The sequence below is a fragment of the Staurois parvus genome, unplaced genomic scaffold (genome assembly GCF_062004578.1).
Source record: "Staurois parvus isolate SC_StPar_1 unplaced genomic scaffold, SC_StPar_1.0 ptg000207l, whole genome shotgun sequence".
NCBI classification, from domain to species: domain Eukaryota; kingdom Metazoa; phylum Chordata; class Amphibia; order Anura; family Ranidae; genus Staurois; species Staurois parvus.
This window is the reverse complement of record NW_028318003.1, coordinates 371,279-390,557: the sequence shown is the minus strand read 5'-3', so window position 1 is coordinate 390,557 and position 19,279 is coordinate 371,279. Positions and strand designations below refer to the sequence as shown.

Here is a 19,279-nt window from a genome sequence, read left to right as displayed (position 1 = left end):
TTTTTTTAAACTTATATATACTTTGTATATATATATATATATTGCAGAAAATTTTTAGGACCCCCGCCAGACCTGAACCCCATAGAGAATCTATGGGGCATTGCCAAGAGAAAGATGAGAGACATGAGACCGAACAATGCAGAAGATCTGAAGGCCGCTATTGAAGCATCCTGGTCTTCCATAACACCTCAGCAGTGCCACAGGCTGATAGCTTCCATGCCACACCGCATTGAGGCAGTAATTGCTGCAAAAGGGGCCCAAACCAAGTACTGAGTACATATGCATGCTTATACTTTTCAGAGGTCCGATATTGTACTATGTACAATCCTTGTTTTATTGATTGCATGCAATATTCAAATTTTCTGAGATTGTGGATTTGGGGTTTTCATGAACTGTAAGCCATAATCATCACAATTATGACAAATCACAGCTTGAACTATCTTGCTTTGCATGTAATGAGTCTATCTCATATATTAGCTTCACCTTTTAAGTTGCATTACTGAAATAAATGAACTTTTGCACGATATTCAAATGTTTTTAGTTTCACCTGTATATATATATATATATATATATATATATATATATATAGTAGTCACCACACTCTGTATTGTTGACTTTTTAATGAAGCTCAGGCCATCTTTCTCAAGACACTACAAAGTGAAGGTAAACAAACTAATAAATCCAAAGTCGGCCAGCAAAACGCCCCCTAGTGATGACAACACACAGTGCAATGGTAAAAAGACATACAATTGAGGTCAAGGAAATATTGCAAAAAGGAACAAATCACTATAGTTCTATCAAAAAAGCAGAATATACAATATTGTAACTTATTTAAACCTATCTGAAAATTGATCCTGCTTGAAAAAGGCCAATACAGAAACAGTGGAAACAACAAAGCACAAAGTACTCACAAGATGGTTGCCATTGCATATGGTAAACACCAGGCATGAATACATGACCCTTAACCACTTCAAGTCCGGACACTTTCACCCCCTTCCAGTCCAGGCCAATTTTCAGCTTTCAGTGCTATCACACTTTGAATGACAATTGCACGGTCATGCAACACTGTACCCATATGAATTTTTTAGCATTTTGTTTGAGACAGATAAAACTTTATTTTGGTGGTATTTATTCACCACTGGGATTTTTATTTTGTCTGTATAAAATTAATAAATAAATAAGTAATCTTTCTACATACATCTTGGCCAAAATGTATTCATCTATCTTTTTAGTGAAAAAAAAATAACCCAAATTAGTTTATAAACAAAAATTATAATTTTTCACAATGATTTTTCACATTTTTATTAAATTTCTTTATATTATTATTTATGGGTTTTTTTTGTTTAACATACTGTCACCCTAGCAGTACAGTGTCACCATAATGACACTGTACTGCTTGTGGGGGTGATGAAGATTTTTTCTTCTTTTTTTACACTGATTGCTTTTACACCCATAAAGTCTGTAAAAGCAAATCTTGCAGCCATTGAGAAATACTGTGCGAGCTGTGATTGGTCACAGCTTGTCACATGGTACCAGGCTGTTGTGATCATTCACAGATTTCACAAGTAGTAAGCAATGATGTCAGAAAGTGACATCTTGTTTACTACTATTCATGTGATCACTGATTGGCCAATCAGTGTTCACAAGAATCGGGACCTTACACAGAAGTCCCATACAGCAATCTGTGTTCTGATGCGTCCTCCAGACACCGCGGGCACTGATTGCAATGAGCACGCTCCCAGGAAGCTTGCACAGGCAATGGATGCGGGGGGACGTTTAGAAACGTCCACCCGCATCGACAGCTCTTCCGTCTGGCCATTTATTAACATGGGCCAGACAGGAAGAGGTTAAATTATAACATATCATATTAATAAAACAACAAATATGTGGTAGGACAACTTAGCAACAAATTAAAAATTACAAAATAGCCACCAAAAAACACAATGCTAAATCAAACACCCCATGTGTGCCCAAAGTAAACAAGTGTAGAAGTATGAATAGCAGCTTATACAGGACAATGACAATTGATCCACAGAAAACACCAATGGTGCACAAAGACAGAAATACATACAAATGTGTGTAATGTTAAACAGTACTCCAATGTCAGAACGTCAAGGGCTCAGATATATCTGGACTGAACTTCATCGAAACACCAACAAGAAAAACGCTTGTATATATATATATTTATTTATTAAAAAGGCGCTACTCCACAGCCAAGACTGAGTGACTATTCTTTACCTTGCAACTTTAGATTTTGAGAAATAGGACAGCTTAACAGAGATGACATGTGGGTTTGAGCCTACGGCACCTAAAAGTGTTTCAGAACTTAACTATGGATCATGTCCTGGACCTGCAAGAACCCAGAATTTTTATTTAGATAGTCCCTTGTGACCTGGGATACTTGACAGTATAGCTAAGTAAGAAAGTATGTTCCATTGCTGCCTCCTTTTTAGGTTGACATACTGCACATTGGACTGACATAGTTAAATACGTGCCAAAATATTAGTCAATAATATATATATATATTTGAAGAGGACTCAATGCATGCCTATATATATATCCAAGCAAATAGTCATTAAAGACTAAAAATCAAACAGCAAAAAGTGTTCTTTTCAATGTGCTTCAGTTCATGTGCTTTGAACTTTGCACATGCACGTTGTGCCTTCATAGTAATGGCCCCCACTTGGAGTGTGCATGCAGTTCAGAGAGTGGGTTCCATGGCTGCTTATGAATGAATACTGAATAGCGCAGTTTTTAAACTATACTGGAGGGAAAGTTGTAGTTATGCTCTATACACATTGTCAGGCCCTGATTGGGCAGTTTAAAATTAAGTCATAGCACAATTGAGTCATCTTAAAACAGATATCTGCTTGTTTTGCTTCTATCACAAACCCCCCCACATAAGCCATTGTTTTCATACACTACACTGTTGACAGCCATTAAGTCTGAAACATATCTATGAAGTTTGAGCTGAGCAGCTCTATAACATTAGACTGTATCAGTGCTATACACAGTTCTGGATGCACTGTGCCCAGGGCCATAAAGAAATTATTTGCATGGGTCCTGTCATTCTAAAATCAAGAATAAACAGTTTATTTTGGGGATTTTTGAAATGTGCAGATACTTTCTGCTTTTGGAAGGCTCTGTTTTGTTTTTCGCTGGTTCTATAAGGGTCTTTTTGATTCCTGTAATTCCACCTCACTATTTTGTTTTTTTTTTAATATAAATAGTTGTTTAAAGAAAATTGCCAGTGCTCTTGGCAGAAAAATGTTTTTGTACTAGCATTCAGCAGTGTTTAGGAGCATTTAGTGTTTTTTTTCTGCTTGAAAAATGCTCTAAAAAATGCAAAACAAAAGGTTTTTTTTCTGCCTCTAAAAGTTAGTTCACACCAGATGCAGTTCTGCATCAAAAGTAAATGCACAGTGTTTTCCATGTATTACAATGGTCTTAATTCACACCAGTGCAGTCAGTTCCAGTCAGTTTCCGGTGCAGAAAATAAAGTAGAACATGCTGCATTTTTACTGCACAGAACTGTACTGGAATATAGCAAACTGCATCAAAACTGCAGCAGAATGGAGTGTGGTGTGAACCGTAAGGAAAAACATATCCGGAATACATCCAGAGTACATTTTTGTGGTTTGAACTGGCCCTAAATGCTGAGTTTAAAAATGCCTCTATACAATCTAATGTGCATGGACTCATAGGATGACGTTAGTTGCTTCTACAGGCAAAATGTTAAACTCTTCTAGGAGCTGTGTTTTTTTAAGCCAGTGTGCATGGAGCCTAAAAGTGGTGTTGGGTGGGTTTATAGACAATGGAGAATTTATACGTTTAATGACGTGATTTACAAAAATTCAAATAGGCTGTTCACTTTGCAAGGGAAGTTGCACTTTCCAGAAGAATTTATAACATAGATTAGTGAATGTTTTGAAGTTTCACTTTGTTAGGAATACCCAATCAATCAGCAATGCAGGATATTGCTTTTGTTTTGAGAGTTACATTTAATGTACCATTCTTTCATGAATATGACGAGATGCCCTTGGCACAGTATTTAAACCTTATTTTGGACACTTTGTTTGGAATTAGCTATTCCTGCTTGGCTGATTGTTTTATTGATTAAATGTATGTATCATGTTGTATCTTTATTTTACAGCACCACTAGAGTCTACAGGAGAGTCTTGTATCTTTAACAAAGAAGTTGTGCCTGATGGACAAATTGTGGAACTCAATTGTGTCACATGGTAGGACAAAATTTTTTTTTTACATATTTCTTTGTTGATTGGCTGGAAGATGTGACCTGCAATCTTGTGATGGTTAAAGCTTTTCATGTATACCAGCAGTCACCTCCAAGTAGATCTAAACATAAAGGAATGACCATCTATGGCTATATTTTAAAGGAGCAAATGCAATAGTCACCAGGCATTTACTGTGGTTGAATATCCCTGGTGCACGTGCTTTAAAAGACAATGATTGTTTAACCCGCAGTGAATGTTTGGTGACTGTCACATTCTTCTCTTTATAAATATGCCTCTTAGTTTAGACATGAAATTATAGTAACATAGTTTGTCAGGTTGAAAAATAGACACAAGTCCATTTAGTTCAAACGATAGAAAAAAATAATAACAGATTTAAAAAAAATAGAAAACCTCCACATACAAAACCACATATCCACAGCTGACCCAAAAGAAGGCAAAAAAACCCTATAAAGCATTGTCCAATTTGCTGCAGTGAGGGAAAAATAATTTCCTTCCTGATCCCCCAGAAGGCAATTGGATACACACTGGATCAACAATCTCCGGTGTTATTATCTATAAATGCTAATATCCAGCAGCTGTATATTGTATGCATTTAGGAATGCATCCAAACCTTTTTTAAATAGTCTATTCCACATTTTCACAGTGCTTAGAAGGCAAAGTAAACTTGTAGCAGACAAAACAAACAGCAGTTACATAGCAGGCTTATCAGGTACCATGTCATGACTATGTTGGAACATCCCAGCTTCTCAGAGCACGAACTGAAGTCACCTGGTAAAGGCCAACATTCTGAACTTTGTATTTCCATAGCCGCCAAAATGTTTACCATGTAGCAAAGTTTGGGCCTGGTGATAGGCTGCTCAGGCACTAATCACTGTGTTGTTGGAAGCAGCAGAAGGTGAGCATATTCTCCTTAACTGTACGTGCTAATGGAATAGAGTCCTAATTTACATCTTAAGTCCAACTACTACATTTAAATATAAAGCTGCATATGACACTGGTACCATAAGAATCTGGGAAGCCACTGGGTGAGACTTGTATGGTGGAAGGAGCATTGTCACTACTAATAAGGTAATTCAAATATATCTGAACCATAGTTCACATATAACACAATAAGCTTTGAACCTTTGAGTTTATATTGTACATTTCATACCACAATGTGGGAAATAGGAAAAGAGAAAATCAGCATAATCAATGTTTTTTAGTGAAAATGTCAGCTAATTATATTTTTTATTGATAGCCACATTAAGGATACTCTCACATTAATGATTGTCTTTTCCATTATAGTAAATGCAATTATGGAGCACTGACCTGTGTGAAAAATATGAGTTGTCCAGGTAATATCCTATGTGCTATATTTTCATGTTTAGTTTTAAGCAAATTTTCATTTCTGTAAACTGAAAAAGACTTAGGCACACTTGTCAATGTACATTTTTGGCTAGCCTATTTGATGTCCTTGTTACTTGACATTTCCATAGAAGAATGTTTTGTCTGCAGCATGGCTGAATACAGTATGTAGCATGGATGTTAGTTATTGATCTATTTACCTGTTTCTGCTATTAGTCTACTCTAGAGGTATATTCATAGAACAGTGAATATGACATTCAGTAAACATTCACCGAATGTGCCTTTTCCTGGTACATGTATTTTATATTACAGTGATTAACACCAGTTTAGTTTATGTAGAAATTACATATATATATATATATATATATATATATATATGTGTGGTACTATTGTTTTACTGTATTACTGGAGTCAGTGGAATTATAGTGAAATAAAGTATAGTTATATTAGTTATCCTAGGTGACAACACTAACAATCATCTCAGCAATTAATGATAGTATTTAATATAGTTTTTTTTAAAAAGAGTTAATTGAATAATGAACTGAAAATAACATGCTGTGAATTTATTAAATAATGTAATGGCTGTATTGTTCTGGGCCTCCTGTTTTTTAGGCATCTGTTCTGTAACTGCATACCAGATGATTCGTACTTTTGATGGCACATTATACGAGACTCCTGGAACCTGCAGCTATATTTTGACCAAAACAAAAGACTTCACTATCAACCTGAACAATAAGCTATGCACTGAGCTGAACATAGATGTGGAGGCAAGTGACCCTTCTAACAGCTTAAAACACACATTGTATAACTCAGCTGATATGAATTTCATATTGATTAACTTTGTTCTTCTGTTGTAGAATCCTGAAGCAGTTTGTATTGATTCTATAGATGTGCACATGCCACAAAAGGCAAACATTAGGCTACAGTCAGACGGAAGCATACTTGTGGCAGGAGAGAAGTCAGATCTTCCATATTCTGTTCTAGGTATGTTACATACGTTTAGTATGTTTCAGAAGGAAATATACAATTATTCAGATTTAGAATCTGAATAATAACAAGGCAGATATAAAACACTCACACAATAATGCATTTGGATATTTATTATAAAAAGCATGCAACTAGCATAAGTGCTTGTAACTCTCTTCATATCAGTATTATCTAAACATCTGTACAACAACACTTAGATTAATATTTATATATGTATTGCACAAACTTTTTTTGTTTTGCTTTGTGTGGTACAGGGAAGGGTTAACCTCTTTTAGTGTATTGTTTCCTATCTGTCACTCCTTTGGAAAATGTTTCCCTTTCTGTTCAGGAGACACAACTGAAAATGAGAGGAAATCTCTATGTGAGTCCCTATGTTAGGTGCCTCCATTGGAAGATTTTTTCTTTCCTATTGTTCTGGTGACAACTATTAAACTTTTAAAATGTAAAGACTCTTTGGATTTTTCAATCAATCTTTTGTATTTTAGTGGCAATAGTTGCCAGGAAAAATAAAGAGGGTGCCCAATGGGCCCACAGAAAGCAATAAAAACCTAAGAGGGTTATATCCTTCCATACACTATCCAAAATTAAAGAAAAAGTTTGACTTTACACCATAACCTTCCCCGACAATCAATTTTACCATGCAACAGTAATATCGACCATAAAAACTATTAAATGGGGAAAGAGTTGTTTTCATTCATACTGTAATTACAATTCCACCTAGATACCATTACCGTCTCAAGAAGTTCTTCAGTCTTCCTGGATGTGGTCAGCCAAAACTTTAATCTGCAGTATGACTTTGCTGGCAACCGCCTTTATGTTATCCTTGATGCCAGCTACAAAGATACAACCAGTGGCTTGTGTGGGACCTACAATGATAATCGTAATGATGACTACAGGTAAAAATATATCTTTTTTTTTTTAATTAAAAGCTGTGCTTGTCAGACACAGAAGCTACAAGAGACACCAAACTTGAACATCAGTGCTGTTTGCTTGATTTTTTTGTGAACAAAATCTTTGGTCAATTCACCTGTTAGTAATATATAATTTATAGTTGAGTTTGTTGGTTTTCTCCACACTTTATATTTTCATGGCCTTATTCCTACTTCAATGGAGTCTTCTGCTTCAGCATAGTTTTTACTATTCTTCCTCTTGTATTCTCCATAATATTACACACCCAAAAAATATAAATAAATAAAACAACTAGTAGAGTGGTACTTTCTCACCATATTTGTGAGCAGAACTAGAAACTCTCCTGTTTCTATCACAAGATAATATATCAGCTTTAGATAAAAGGCTGACCACTTCAAGTAGATGTTTCTGGTCTGATTAGCCACCACTGAATTAAAGGGAATTTATAATGGCTTTGTGTATATTTTTTGTCTTTATTGCAAAGAGGACTAAAAAACACCATTTTAATTTTTTTCTCCAAGACAGGAAAATATAAACTGTAGAACCCTCTTGTACTGTACTGTGCAATAATAATAATGCAAATATTTTGTATTTTTTTATTTAGCCAGCGAGTTTTATCTACAGACCAAATTTCTTATTTTCAAGTTCCAGTTTTTCTGTTAAAAAAAAAATTCCCCCCTCTTTTGTGCTTTCTTTAGATGACTTTTGCTGTGCTCTCTTTTGGAAACCAGATAGTGATCTGCAACGTCTGTGTGATAGGAGTACCCTGTATTAAATGTGAATCTATAAAACAAAGATTGTATAGTGAAAAATACAGATATGAAACATCGGTTTAAACACCTATATATATATATATATATATATATATATATATATATATAGAGAGAGAGAGAGAGAGAAATGTTCAAATTAAATTTACCTCAAATGCATATGGAGCTGTACAGACAAGTGTGTGGACATATAATATGCAATATTGAGGTTAAATATGCTATAAAGTATGAACCTGTCTTTTGGGTTCTGTACAGTTCTCTCAGATGTTTTGCATTTCATGGCCCAGTGATGTCACTAATTCTTTGTGAATTGACTGGTTAGATAGTCATTGCTTCAGCAAATAACTTTGGCTATATGCATTGTACAGTATAACTCTATAATGTATTTCCTTTACTAATGATTTATATGTCTGTCAAACACAGGAGCTCAAGTGATATAACTGAAACTGTGTCCGGCTTGTTCAGCAAATCTTGGAAGACACAAACCCAGTGCTCAGAAAAGGAAAAATCACCAGAAAGCACTGGTAAGCATAATACTAGCAAAAAGTGTTTCTAGGCAAAGTAAATTGTTATCAGTTATGAGGCCTCAAAATTTAATTGTTTTATACATTTGATCTATAACTTTACTGTAAACCTGCTTGCTTAGTGTTTGCAGTTTCATTTTACAGGATGTAGAAGCCATAGTTCATAACTACTATGCTCCATTTTACACTCAATCAACACCCATACATTAAAATCCTAATAAAAAATGTCAGCATACAAGTGCTAAATGGACACATCCCTCCGGTAAACTGTTGTCAAAAATCCCTTTAGATCATCCAGGAGGACTACAAATGTACAGGATGTTCTTAGCCTTGTAGCTCTTATTGGATAGGGAAATCATTAAACTACACTGCAATACAGAAAAACACATTGGCCTCGTGGAAAAATATCCCATACCACCTTTAAACAAATACTTCTCATACTCCAAAGGTGCATTGAAAATTAGAATATACAACATGAGATCCATCCAAGTGAAAGTTTTCTCAATTCACTGAATGCAGGTGGCTGACTGTGGCACTTTTTTAGTTACATCCTGTCACTGCCATCATTATGCATGAATCTAACCTGTTTCAAGTGTCAAACCCTCTTCCTCAGAGCTCTAAAGAGGAGGGTTTGGCCCTTGAAACACATCATGGTCATACACAACCAAGGCCTAGACAGGATGCAGCAAACCAGTTCTACAGTTGTCACCTGCACCTGTGAATTTGAGAGAACTTTTACTTGGATGATTGCCATGTTTTATATGCTCATTTTCAAAACACCTTTATAAGTATTTATTAATAATGTTGTATGGAAGATTTCTGCATGACACTGGTGCACTCTCTTTTTCTCTTAAAGCACACATAATACATTTAATTAAAATTCAGAGAGGGGGTGGGGGGCTATTACCAGGTGCTAATAAGGTCTGCTGCATACACATATGTTGACAGGGAAGATTCCGAGAGAGCAGAGAAAGCAGAGCTGATAATGTTGTGTGTTTCTGCTTCTTCATTACCAATCATCTATGGGTAGATACACTACAGTGTTAATTTACTGTAACAGTGGTATCATTCTGTCTCGTAGAGGTATATGACTCACAAAAATGGATGGACAGAATAACAAATTCTTTAACAGCTAAAACATCCTACAGCCTAAAAAGTGTGTGTTTCACCTGTATTTTTAGCTGTTTGCCTGCAGACTCAAATTACTTACATCTATAGCAATACTAATGTTATCTCTGTAAGCATCTATCACACTGACAGTAAGAACATAAATTAGGACAGCAGAGGGCGCATCTGAGTGTAGCAATATAAAAACATATTTATTCACATGACAGTTGGCAACTTACAAGATGATGTAGTGATAGCAGCAGGCTCATAGAAATGTTATGCAGGGTCAGCTTGGACCTTCGCATCACAGGATGAGCTTCCTTGGAGGGTCTGCAGCACCTGTAGCTGGCACTTTCCTAAAGCAACCTAGTGTATATATGTGTGTGTGTGTGTTTTTTTTTTTTATAGGTACTATTTTCCTGGATTGACTTTTAGCCTAACCCTATTTTCTCCTAATTTTACAGATAAAAAAGTACTGGCTGATCTGACTTGCGATTCCCTGGATAGTTCCATTTTTGAAGACTGCACCCTCCTGATCGACACTCACAGCTACAAGGCCTCTTGCTCTCACAGTGTATACTATGCTGGATATAGTGGACATTGCTCTGCCTTGGCAGACTATGCCTATCGCTGTGCCCGCGCAGGAATCATTGTCCCTGTTACCTCTGCATTCTCAGATTGCAGTAAGTGTTTGAAATGAGTCTTTATATTTTTACTGCTTGTATTTTATTATACTTTTGATAAAGCTGTGCCTTCATCTGAAGTTAGCCAAAGTATTTGTTCGAATAATTTTAGCTTAAGTAATTGGCCATTGTATAACCTGAATACCCTCTGCCCAATATATCTTTATAGCCTTTATTAAGAAAATAGATGAGCATTTAACAAGGAAAATGGAAAAAAAATAATTCTTTAATCCCACAATTCATGTCACCAATGTAGGCAGGTGCCTAGCTCTCTGCATAAATTATGTCATCATGAGCGATTTTATATGAAACATAACTATCAAATAGTAACTCACAGATAAAGAGATTTGGTTCAATCTTTCCTATATTTCTGCCATGAATAGGATTTGTACTATGTTTTACCCAATGTCAGTTTCCTACAATGATAATTTGACATGATGTTGAAAGCCACATCTTGTGACCATGATGTTTTCTCTGTGTCCCAGACTACTCCTGTACAGAATATGCATTGCTATAACACTGCAGCCAGTCCCACAAGGGGGTTTTCAGTACATGCACCTGACTTACAGTACTAGCAAAGTTATTGGTTGCCCTGTTCAGAAACTCTTGTAAATAATGCTATCATTTCTGTGTTTATTGTTTTCTGCCTCAGTAATCACTTTGAAAAAAACTTCTATTTTTCACTTGTCATTCCTAACATTCACAGTGGCTCAGGATAGAGATTATCAAGTGTGTACATTTTAGGTATAAATGACAGTTTGAGGGCCACACGCCTGCCATACGCTATCAAACTCAGTGACTCAGTGGGTAACACACCTTTCTTGAAGTGTTAGCATCCATGGTTCAGTATTAGTACTATAAGGTACGTATTACCAGATTTATCAAATAAATGTTTTATTCCTGTTTCAGCTCCGGCATGTGAAGGTGATATGATCTTCACTACAGATGATACATTCACTCAACAAGACTGTGCAGAATATTCTATTAAGCTCCAGAAAATTACATCATCAATTCCTCTGACTGAAGCCTGTATCTGCCCTCCTGACCTCTACTATGATGCCTCTATCGATAAATGTGTAAACGGGTAATCAATCTTTCCTTATGATGCATTAGCTGTGTATTTCTAAATTATTTCTAATATTTTCTAAGTGGTCTGCATGAAAATGCTAGTTCCTTGTCTGTCTCTGAATCCAACACTTTTTAAATTTCCTTCTTGACAAATGTGTACACCAAGTGAAGTCAGAATTCTGAATGTGCATACTTGTTCCAGGTCACTGACTCAGAGAGCATTGTAACCATTGGATCAACATGACAGCAAGGCAGCTAACATTTGCAGATGGTTTTGTTTTCCTTCAAGAAATATGCTTCTCATTATTTTCATCATACACCTTATCAGATGCAAATTTTACATCTGGATTTTTCTGGTTATGTTTCATAAATGTTTTCTTTTATAGTCATATATTTTATTGTTGACTGGAGCAACACAAATAAAATGAGTCATTTGTGGTAAACATGTAACAAAGTCATGGAGATTTTTTCAATTGCTACTTATTTTCCTGTGAACTTCCACAATTGTTTATCATATGTTCATATTTATCGTTATAGTCTATATTTCTCATGCCACTTCATCTTCGTTTGTTTAACAATGGCCTCCAAGTCCAGTCTTGTCTAGTTAGAAACAACATAGTTGCAGACACACACACCTACTGATGGTATCTACACATTTAATTTTCATTCAGTACTGTGTAAGCAAAGGTGATAAATCAAATAAAATCAATAACCAAATAAAAGAAACACATAACACAAGTCAGAAGAGAGAGAAATCTACAAAAATATTAACTTAACAGATGCAAGCATGCAGACCAAGGAGAAAATAAAAAACGTTTTGTCATAGCTGGATACATACATGCAACGTCGATGTTAGTCATTGTTTCCATCATATTTGAAAAAATTGGACTGAACTTTCCTGTGAAAATGTAGGTCTGCTTTGCATTCCACCAGCCATGGCAAGCCATGTGCTGTCCCATGTCTGGTGACACTCTGCCAGATATGTGGAGTGGGGGACAATTCACAATTGTCTGACACAAAGAACATCTGACAACTGGGTGTTAGCTGATAAGCATACCTAAATGGGGTTTCCTACTTCTCTGTTTGTTAAACTTTTTTTTGTTTTGTTTTGTTTTTAGCGATTCATGCCCTTGCTACAGCAAAAACCGTGTGTACCAGTTAGGAGAGATCATCACTCAAACTGATGGACAACAATGGTAAGATGCTCTTAATACATCCAGGTAACAGAAAACTTATAGAATGTATCCCCAGTACCTAACTCTTAAACCTGGTTCACAATGAATGAGGCTTTGAAATTGCGCTACTTCACTTGGACCGCAAAGCACCGGAAAGTTGGAGTTGCTCCGATTTGAATGGTTGCATAGGCAGAAATAGGGTACAACTTGTAATGCGGTTTTCAACTGTAAGATCGCATGACAAATTGTATTGGTGTGAACGGGGGCTAACAATTTTCCAGGGAGATTCTGCTCATGTGTAAAGATTTTTTTCCCACTAAATCAAACTTTATCAACTATTTATTTGAACTGTAATTTTAATTTACAGAAACTGCCTTTCAAATATATGCAGCTTTATGTCAAAGACAAATTTTAAAGTATATATATTACAATGATATTATATAACATGAACAAACTTATTTTTTTCCAGCCCCTGTGAGAGAGTATTACAGTGTGGAGAAACTGAAGAGCCCCCAGCTCCTGGTAAGGTGCTCATATTCCCATGTGATAGAACCATACTATGACAGCAAGAAAGTTCTGTCAGTACTGGAATCAATATCCAGGCATCCATACAGTATGTTCTGTGGACTCGCTGTGGTCATCAACCACCTCCCGCCCGCCATATAAAGAAATTACATCATATGACATCCTCCCACTCTAACTGCGCATGCGCTCCCAAAGGGGTGCGCGCCGTGGTGATCGGTGGTGCGCTGTGTCCCTGGGACACAGCGGATCACTGATCAGAGTAAAGAGCCTATGATGTTGGCTCTGTCATATGTCATATGATCAGCTGTGTCCAATCATAGCTCATCACATGTAAATAGGAATTGTCTGTTATCGGCAGTCCTCTCTTCAGGCTGACAGCTCGTGAGGAGAGGAGAGCTGGTAATTGGCATTCCTCAAAAGGGATATCTACACTGATCATCAGTGGATGCAAAGAAAACAAACAGAGGGCGCACCGGCATAGTGCATTACCTTAAAAAACATTTATTGATAGAAATAATGGGTACAGTATTATACTCACAAATGACAATAATGTCAAAGGCACATCATGAAATCCACACTACGTGACTGTCCGCAATGGGAACCCTGGACTTCCAACAGGCTAACGCATTTCGAGGCCTTGCCTCTTCCTCAGAGCCAACACACGCAACACACGTACAGGGTACAGGCATTGCATGTGTTGGCTCTTGTAAGTGGAAATTTAAACTATTTTGGTGCTTTTAATTGAAATTTTCACATGGCTGTCATTTTATTGTGCTGTTTTGAGACTGGAAGAGGCAAGAGCAGTGCTCGGAGCTAATCAGGCTCTACTGTATTCACATGTTCGTGGAGGTACCATGCTGACTGGGGGAGAGAGCAGAGTGAGCAGATTTTATGAGCTATCAGTGTGTTGCTGTTTTTTAATGTCATATCAGCAGGTTGTGTGTGGTGAGGTGCTTTAGTAATCCTATGAGCAGTGAGCCAGCTGTGTAAATAGCTGTCATATTTCAGCACTAACCACCAAGTGATGGAATTTTAACAGGACATGTCCTGTGGTATTCTATTGATCTGCTTTAGATTATATTACTCACTCACATGAACACAGAAAATACAGCAGCACAAGGGTTTGATGAGCCAAATAAGCTATATTAATGCAGATATAGTTAAGGTACACAAAACAGAGCCTGCTACTGATGGGGAGCATACATTCAATGGATAGTACTTATACAAAGGTCTACATAATAAGAAAAAATTATTTTGATGTTTTTAGAGTACTTGGGAAACCTTATAAAAAATCTTAAAAGGAAAGTTCCTAAGTGTCCCAGAACAAATTGCACCAAAAAAAGCACAGACCTTGGTCACTAAGGGGAGGGGGAGGGGAGGGGGAGGGGAGGGAGAGTGTACATATTTGTTCTTTCATCCAATTTGTTTAAACAAAAAGGCCATTGTAAGTACACTTATGGTTATATTTGATTGCATTGACCATAACTGATTTGTTTTGTTTACTTGGCAGATGTGGAAACATGCTCCAACAATGAAATATTCTCAGACTGTTCAGTGGGTTATGGCAAGTCATGTGAGCCAGCATGTCAGAACTTAGCCATACTGGACCAAGTGTGCATTTTGGAATGTCAGCCAGGATGTGTCTGCAAGAATGGGTAGGCTTTCTATAAATTTTAAGCTGTACGAAACCTGTAATAGCAATATACAACAATATAGCAAAGGTTCTATTCTAATGAACACTGTTATTACCTCCTAGTCTGTTGAGAAGCAGCGATGGAAATTGTGTGCCACTAAATGAGTGCCCTTGCGTGCATGGGGAGGATGTGTACAACCCTGGTGAAACACTGGCACAAGACTGTAACACATGGTAAGCAACTACTTTCCTCTAATCCTCTGCAGTGATGTTGAAGTTCATGTATTGTATTAAAGCAAAGTTACATTAAATAAAAGCATAATAACTGAAATGCTGTTTTTTTCTTAACTTCTTTTTAGCACATGTGAAAATGGCAAGTTTGTGTGTAGCAACAACCCTTGTAACAGAGTGTGTAATGCTTATGCCGGATCCCAGTTTTTCCTGTTTGATGGAGTCTGGAAGAGTTTTGCAACACATCACTGTGCAATTGTGCTGGTTGAGGTTAGTTGAAAAGAGTAGCCAAGGAATGTTTATGTAACATGATTTATTCAAGGTAATTAATCAAGAAAAAAAGGTCAGTATATTCATATAATATGAAGGAAGCGCTAGTGAGTTCCAGCTAAGTCGGCCAGAAAGTACTCAAGCCATAGGACCATGAAATGACAGTCAGACAGGAAGTTGCCTTTTTCAGAAGTGGATGTCTGCAATGTCAGCATGCACACTTCCCTAGTACTGGTGTTCTTGTGTTCACCTGTTATTTCCATGTTTTCCATGTACCTTTCAGAAGTCCTTATAGTTTTGATTTTTTTTAAATTTTGTCCAAAACAGAATTTGTTCATGTAGATTGCTTTTCTTTTGAAATGTGACCAATGAGCAAGCTACTGCAACGCAATATTGTAAATAAGCCCTTTGTTTTATAGATCATATGATAACTGGTATGGCCCTTTTTCTGACCAGCCAATCATATTAGATAATATAGCTCAGAAACACACTAATTTACAGATTGTGTTTTGCAGTAACATGCATATTATAATGCACATTACCACAACACACCCACATTTTGAAAAAACACATGTTTCTAACCACATTTTGAAATACTGTGAGACTATGATAAATATATATTACAACATAAAAGCAAATAATAGTATTTAATGCATACTGTTTGTTTTTGTTTCTTAGTCTAGGAAAGGTGTAATCCCATCATTCAGTGTTGTCATGCAAAATACCCCTAATGAGCAAGAAGGTGGGGCTTTGCACAGGAAGATCATTACCATCAAATTTGGAGACATTGCAGTGTTGCTCAGTGACTCTGATCCAGTGGTGGTAAGTGTTGATCCAAAAGGGGCATTGCCTTCTGAGGATGGAACTTTTTAAAGGGACTAAATGCTAGTTTACAAATTCAATCTAGAGCAACAGAATTTAGTTTTGTATCAACTATATGGTATATGCAGCAAATCTAGGTTCATGACTTCTCTAACATTGCATTCCTCCATATCTCCATCCAAACTATGACAATACCTTTGTTAGTTTTTACTGCTATCTGTGCTATTCAGGGACATTTTCCCTCACTTCATGTCCTGGTGACATCAGCCTGAGATAAATCTCAGGCATGTAATATGAACAAAGAATTTCCCTCTATAGCTTATTCTTGTTTAAATTAAGAGCACTAAGTGTCATTTCTGTCTGCTGGTTTGTTCCTCTGCTATCAGCATAAATCACGTCTGACAAGTTTTCCTGACACCAGGAGAAAAATGATGACAGGGTTGGGACCTCCAACAGCTCTGTTTCTGTGAGTTGTATGGAGGGGGTGTGTCCCTTCCTTCCAATCAGCTCCCAGAGTTCTCCTCACTGAGCTCTGCAGTGTGTAATTTCAGCTGTACACTCCCTTTTTTCTGAACTCTCAGAAAAACTTTTTAAAGTCAGCACTTTGAACAGATGTAGAGAAGAGAATACTGCAGATAGACAGGTACAGCTTACAGTATGTAGAAGGATTTTTTAATCTCTGCGTATCACCTGAGGCCAGTCATTTCACTGGGTTTACAACCACTTATCACTGTGTTCAGTATGTTGATTTCCTTTGTGCTGCTTGTCCTACTGATAACAGTATTACAGCTATTGACAGGAAGGGAGGGGAAGTCTCCCAAAGAGGGCTGTAGACAGCAACATGTAAACATGTAATAAGATCTACTCCTTTTGTATTCTATCTAAAACTTACTGGAGGGTCCACTATCTGTAATCAGATAAAAAATATTACAAAAATATTCATATAGTTATCTTTGTGATATTTTACTAGGCAAAATGTATGTTATAATAGCATAGGACAATAGATATAAAAGTTAAGAGGCCCCACAAGAAAAAAAGCAGGTCTGGTCTTACTGTATTTGTAAAGGTGTGCCAGATTTGGTATGGTTGCGTTCTCACACTGCAGCCAGTGGGGTGGTTTTACAAAGGGAAATACACTGTGCACTTTGCAAGTGAACTTGCACTCATTTTCCACAGAGCTTAATAAAAGGTGTCAAGCGCTGCTGAATTTCATTATCCAATCATGTGGAAGCAAAATACTTTTTTTTCTTGCACCTGAGTGTTCTTTACAAAGTGAAGCTTTGCTACATTTACATTTACTCAGTAAAACGTAAATGTGGCACAGGGGAAAAAAAATCAGGTGATATCTTTTACCATATAGCACCAAATGAAAGCCCAATTTGTCCTGAAAATAACAAAATAGTTGCGATGATATGTACAGTTTTACTAACACATGTCAAAGTTGCAAAAATGTGTTCATGCATTAACATTTATTTTACCCCCTGTCGTGAAGGTGTTAAAATACCTGTCCTCTTTTCCCTAAATCTGTGCCCTCTCTCCTACCAGGCGCAGCATGGATGTTTTAGTTTATAACACCAGGGAGCTGCCCTTAACCAGAGAGGGGAAGCAGGGAAAGCATAACCCTGCACCCTCATTGCACACTGCCATTTAGTGACAGTTCACCACAGCTCAAAGTTTCAATGCTGTGTGACATCCTCCATGCTACTCCCCATCACAGTACGTGAAGTAGGTGCCAGCATGGATGTAGACAGTGAGGGGATGGAGGGAGTGTCCCCATATTACACACCATTTTTGCAGTTTGATTAAAATTGTAAATGCTACATTATAATGCTCCTTCACTCTGCGCCCCATCACATAATGGGTGCATTGTGATGTGAAGTAGGTTTCACGCAGCGCCTGCCAGTGAGCGAAACGTGGGGTTAAACAAACATTCTAGGCACCAGAACCACTATAGCTTAATGGAGCTCAAATAAGTGTGTACTATACCTATTTGTATGGATCAAGACCTTTTAATACAAGGCAACTGTCTGCTTAGGTTTATTCGTCTTTGTCTTTACATTTTTTTTCCAAGGGTGTCATATAGTGGAGTCTATAAAAAAGCCACCTTGCATTACTGTTAAAAATGAACCTATGAGGTGAGGAATATGAGCATTACCACTGTTCTGGGGTACTCGTGGTAGCCCTCTTATCCTGATTTCACTTTTCTTTAGTACTGAATGACCACATACAAGATGAAAGTTGAAATCAAGCTAGTAGTAGGTGTTCCTGCTGTGTAAGCACATAGGCAAAAACGATATTTAGGACGGCATTGGAGCTAAATCTTCAGTAAGACCGGAAACTGTTCTTAGAGCTTATATACAGGACTTTAAAAGCAAAGAAATACATCACAATTTGACTCAAAACAGCATTTGCTGATTCAGAGTGCTTGGAGCATTTTTAGAACAATTCCAACAGTTAAAGCAATTCAAAAGGATCTCAAAGAACTCAAAAGCTGAAACAAAAGCATTCTTTTGTACTGTGTTGCTCATTTTGCATTGTTGTGAGCTTCATTAAAAGTATACATGAGCCCAACTCTCCTTGCTGTGCACCCATAAAACGGGGGATCAAAATCTTGTGGCCATTACATTGCAAATCCTAAAGCAGGTAAAACAGTTTCTAGATATATGTTCAAACTGTATACTTAGCTTTTAACCTGGAGTTGCCTTTTAACAAGAATATACTTAAAGGCTGATTAAATGTCACTTAGGCATACATTTTCTCTAGCATGCTAAGGAGTAATTGTGTGCCTGATGTATTCTTTCTTTAGATAAATGATGAGGGTGCACAGACCAAATTTAGAACCTACCGATCTGGATTCTATGTGGTTGCCCATTTCTTGGAAGGACTTGCTGTTTACTATGATCAACACTTGGATGTCATCATTCAGCTGGAGCCCAGACTACAGGTATGAGTGTTTTTTCTAGTTGCTTAAATAA

The 19,279-nt window shown here is 37.0% G+C and overlaps 1 protein-coding gene across 1 annotated transcript in view; it reads left to right on the top strand.

Moving 5' to 3' along the window:
* The window catches only part of LOC149461208 (uncharacterized), a 329,662-nt gene that overhangs the window by 74,164 nt on the left and 236,219 nt on the right, over window positions 1-19,279 (top strand). The window contains exons 27-41 of the mRNA XM_089678641.1: window positions 4,154-4,241; window positions 5,541-5,590; window positions 6,213-6,367; window positions 6,458-6,584; window positions 7,309-7,483; window positions 8,690-8,790; window positions 10,362-10,580; window positions 11,490-11,664; window positions 12,767-12,844; window positions 13,293-13,345; window positions 14,859-15,003; window positions 15,105-15,215; window positions 15,341-15,482; window positions 16,161-16,304; window positions 19,111-19,248. Of these exons, the coding sequence (XP_089534767.1) occupies window positions 4,154-4,241; window positions 5,541-5,590; window positions 6,213-6,367; window positions 6,458-6,584; window positions 7,309-7,483; window positions 8,690-8,790; window positions 10,362-10,580; window positions 11,490-11,664; window positions 12,767-12,844; window positions 13,293-13,345; window positions 14,859-15,003; window positions 15,105-15,215; window positions 15,341-15,482; window positions 16,161-16,304; window positions 19,111-19,248 (1,901 nt within the window). The remainder of the gene's footprint in view (window positions 1-4,153; window positions 4,242-5,540; window positions 5,591-6,212; window positions 6,368-6,457; window positions 6,585-7,308; window positions 7,484-8,689; window positions 8,791-10,361; window positions 10,581-11,489; window positions 11,665-12,766; window positions 12,845-13,292; window positions 13,346-14,858; window positions 15,004-15,104; window positions 15,216-15,340; window positions 15,483-16,160; window positions 16,305-19,110; window positions 19,249-19,279) is intronic.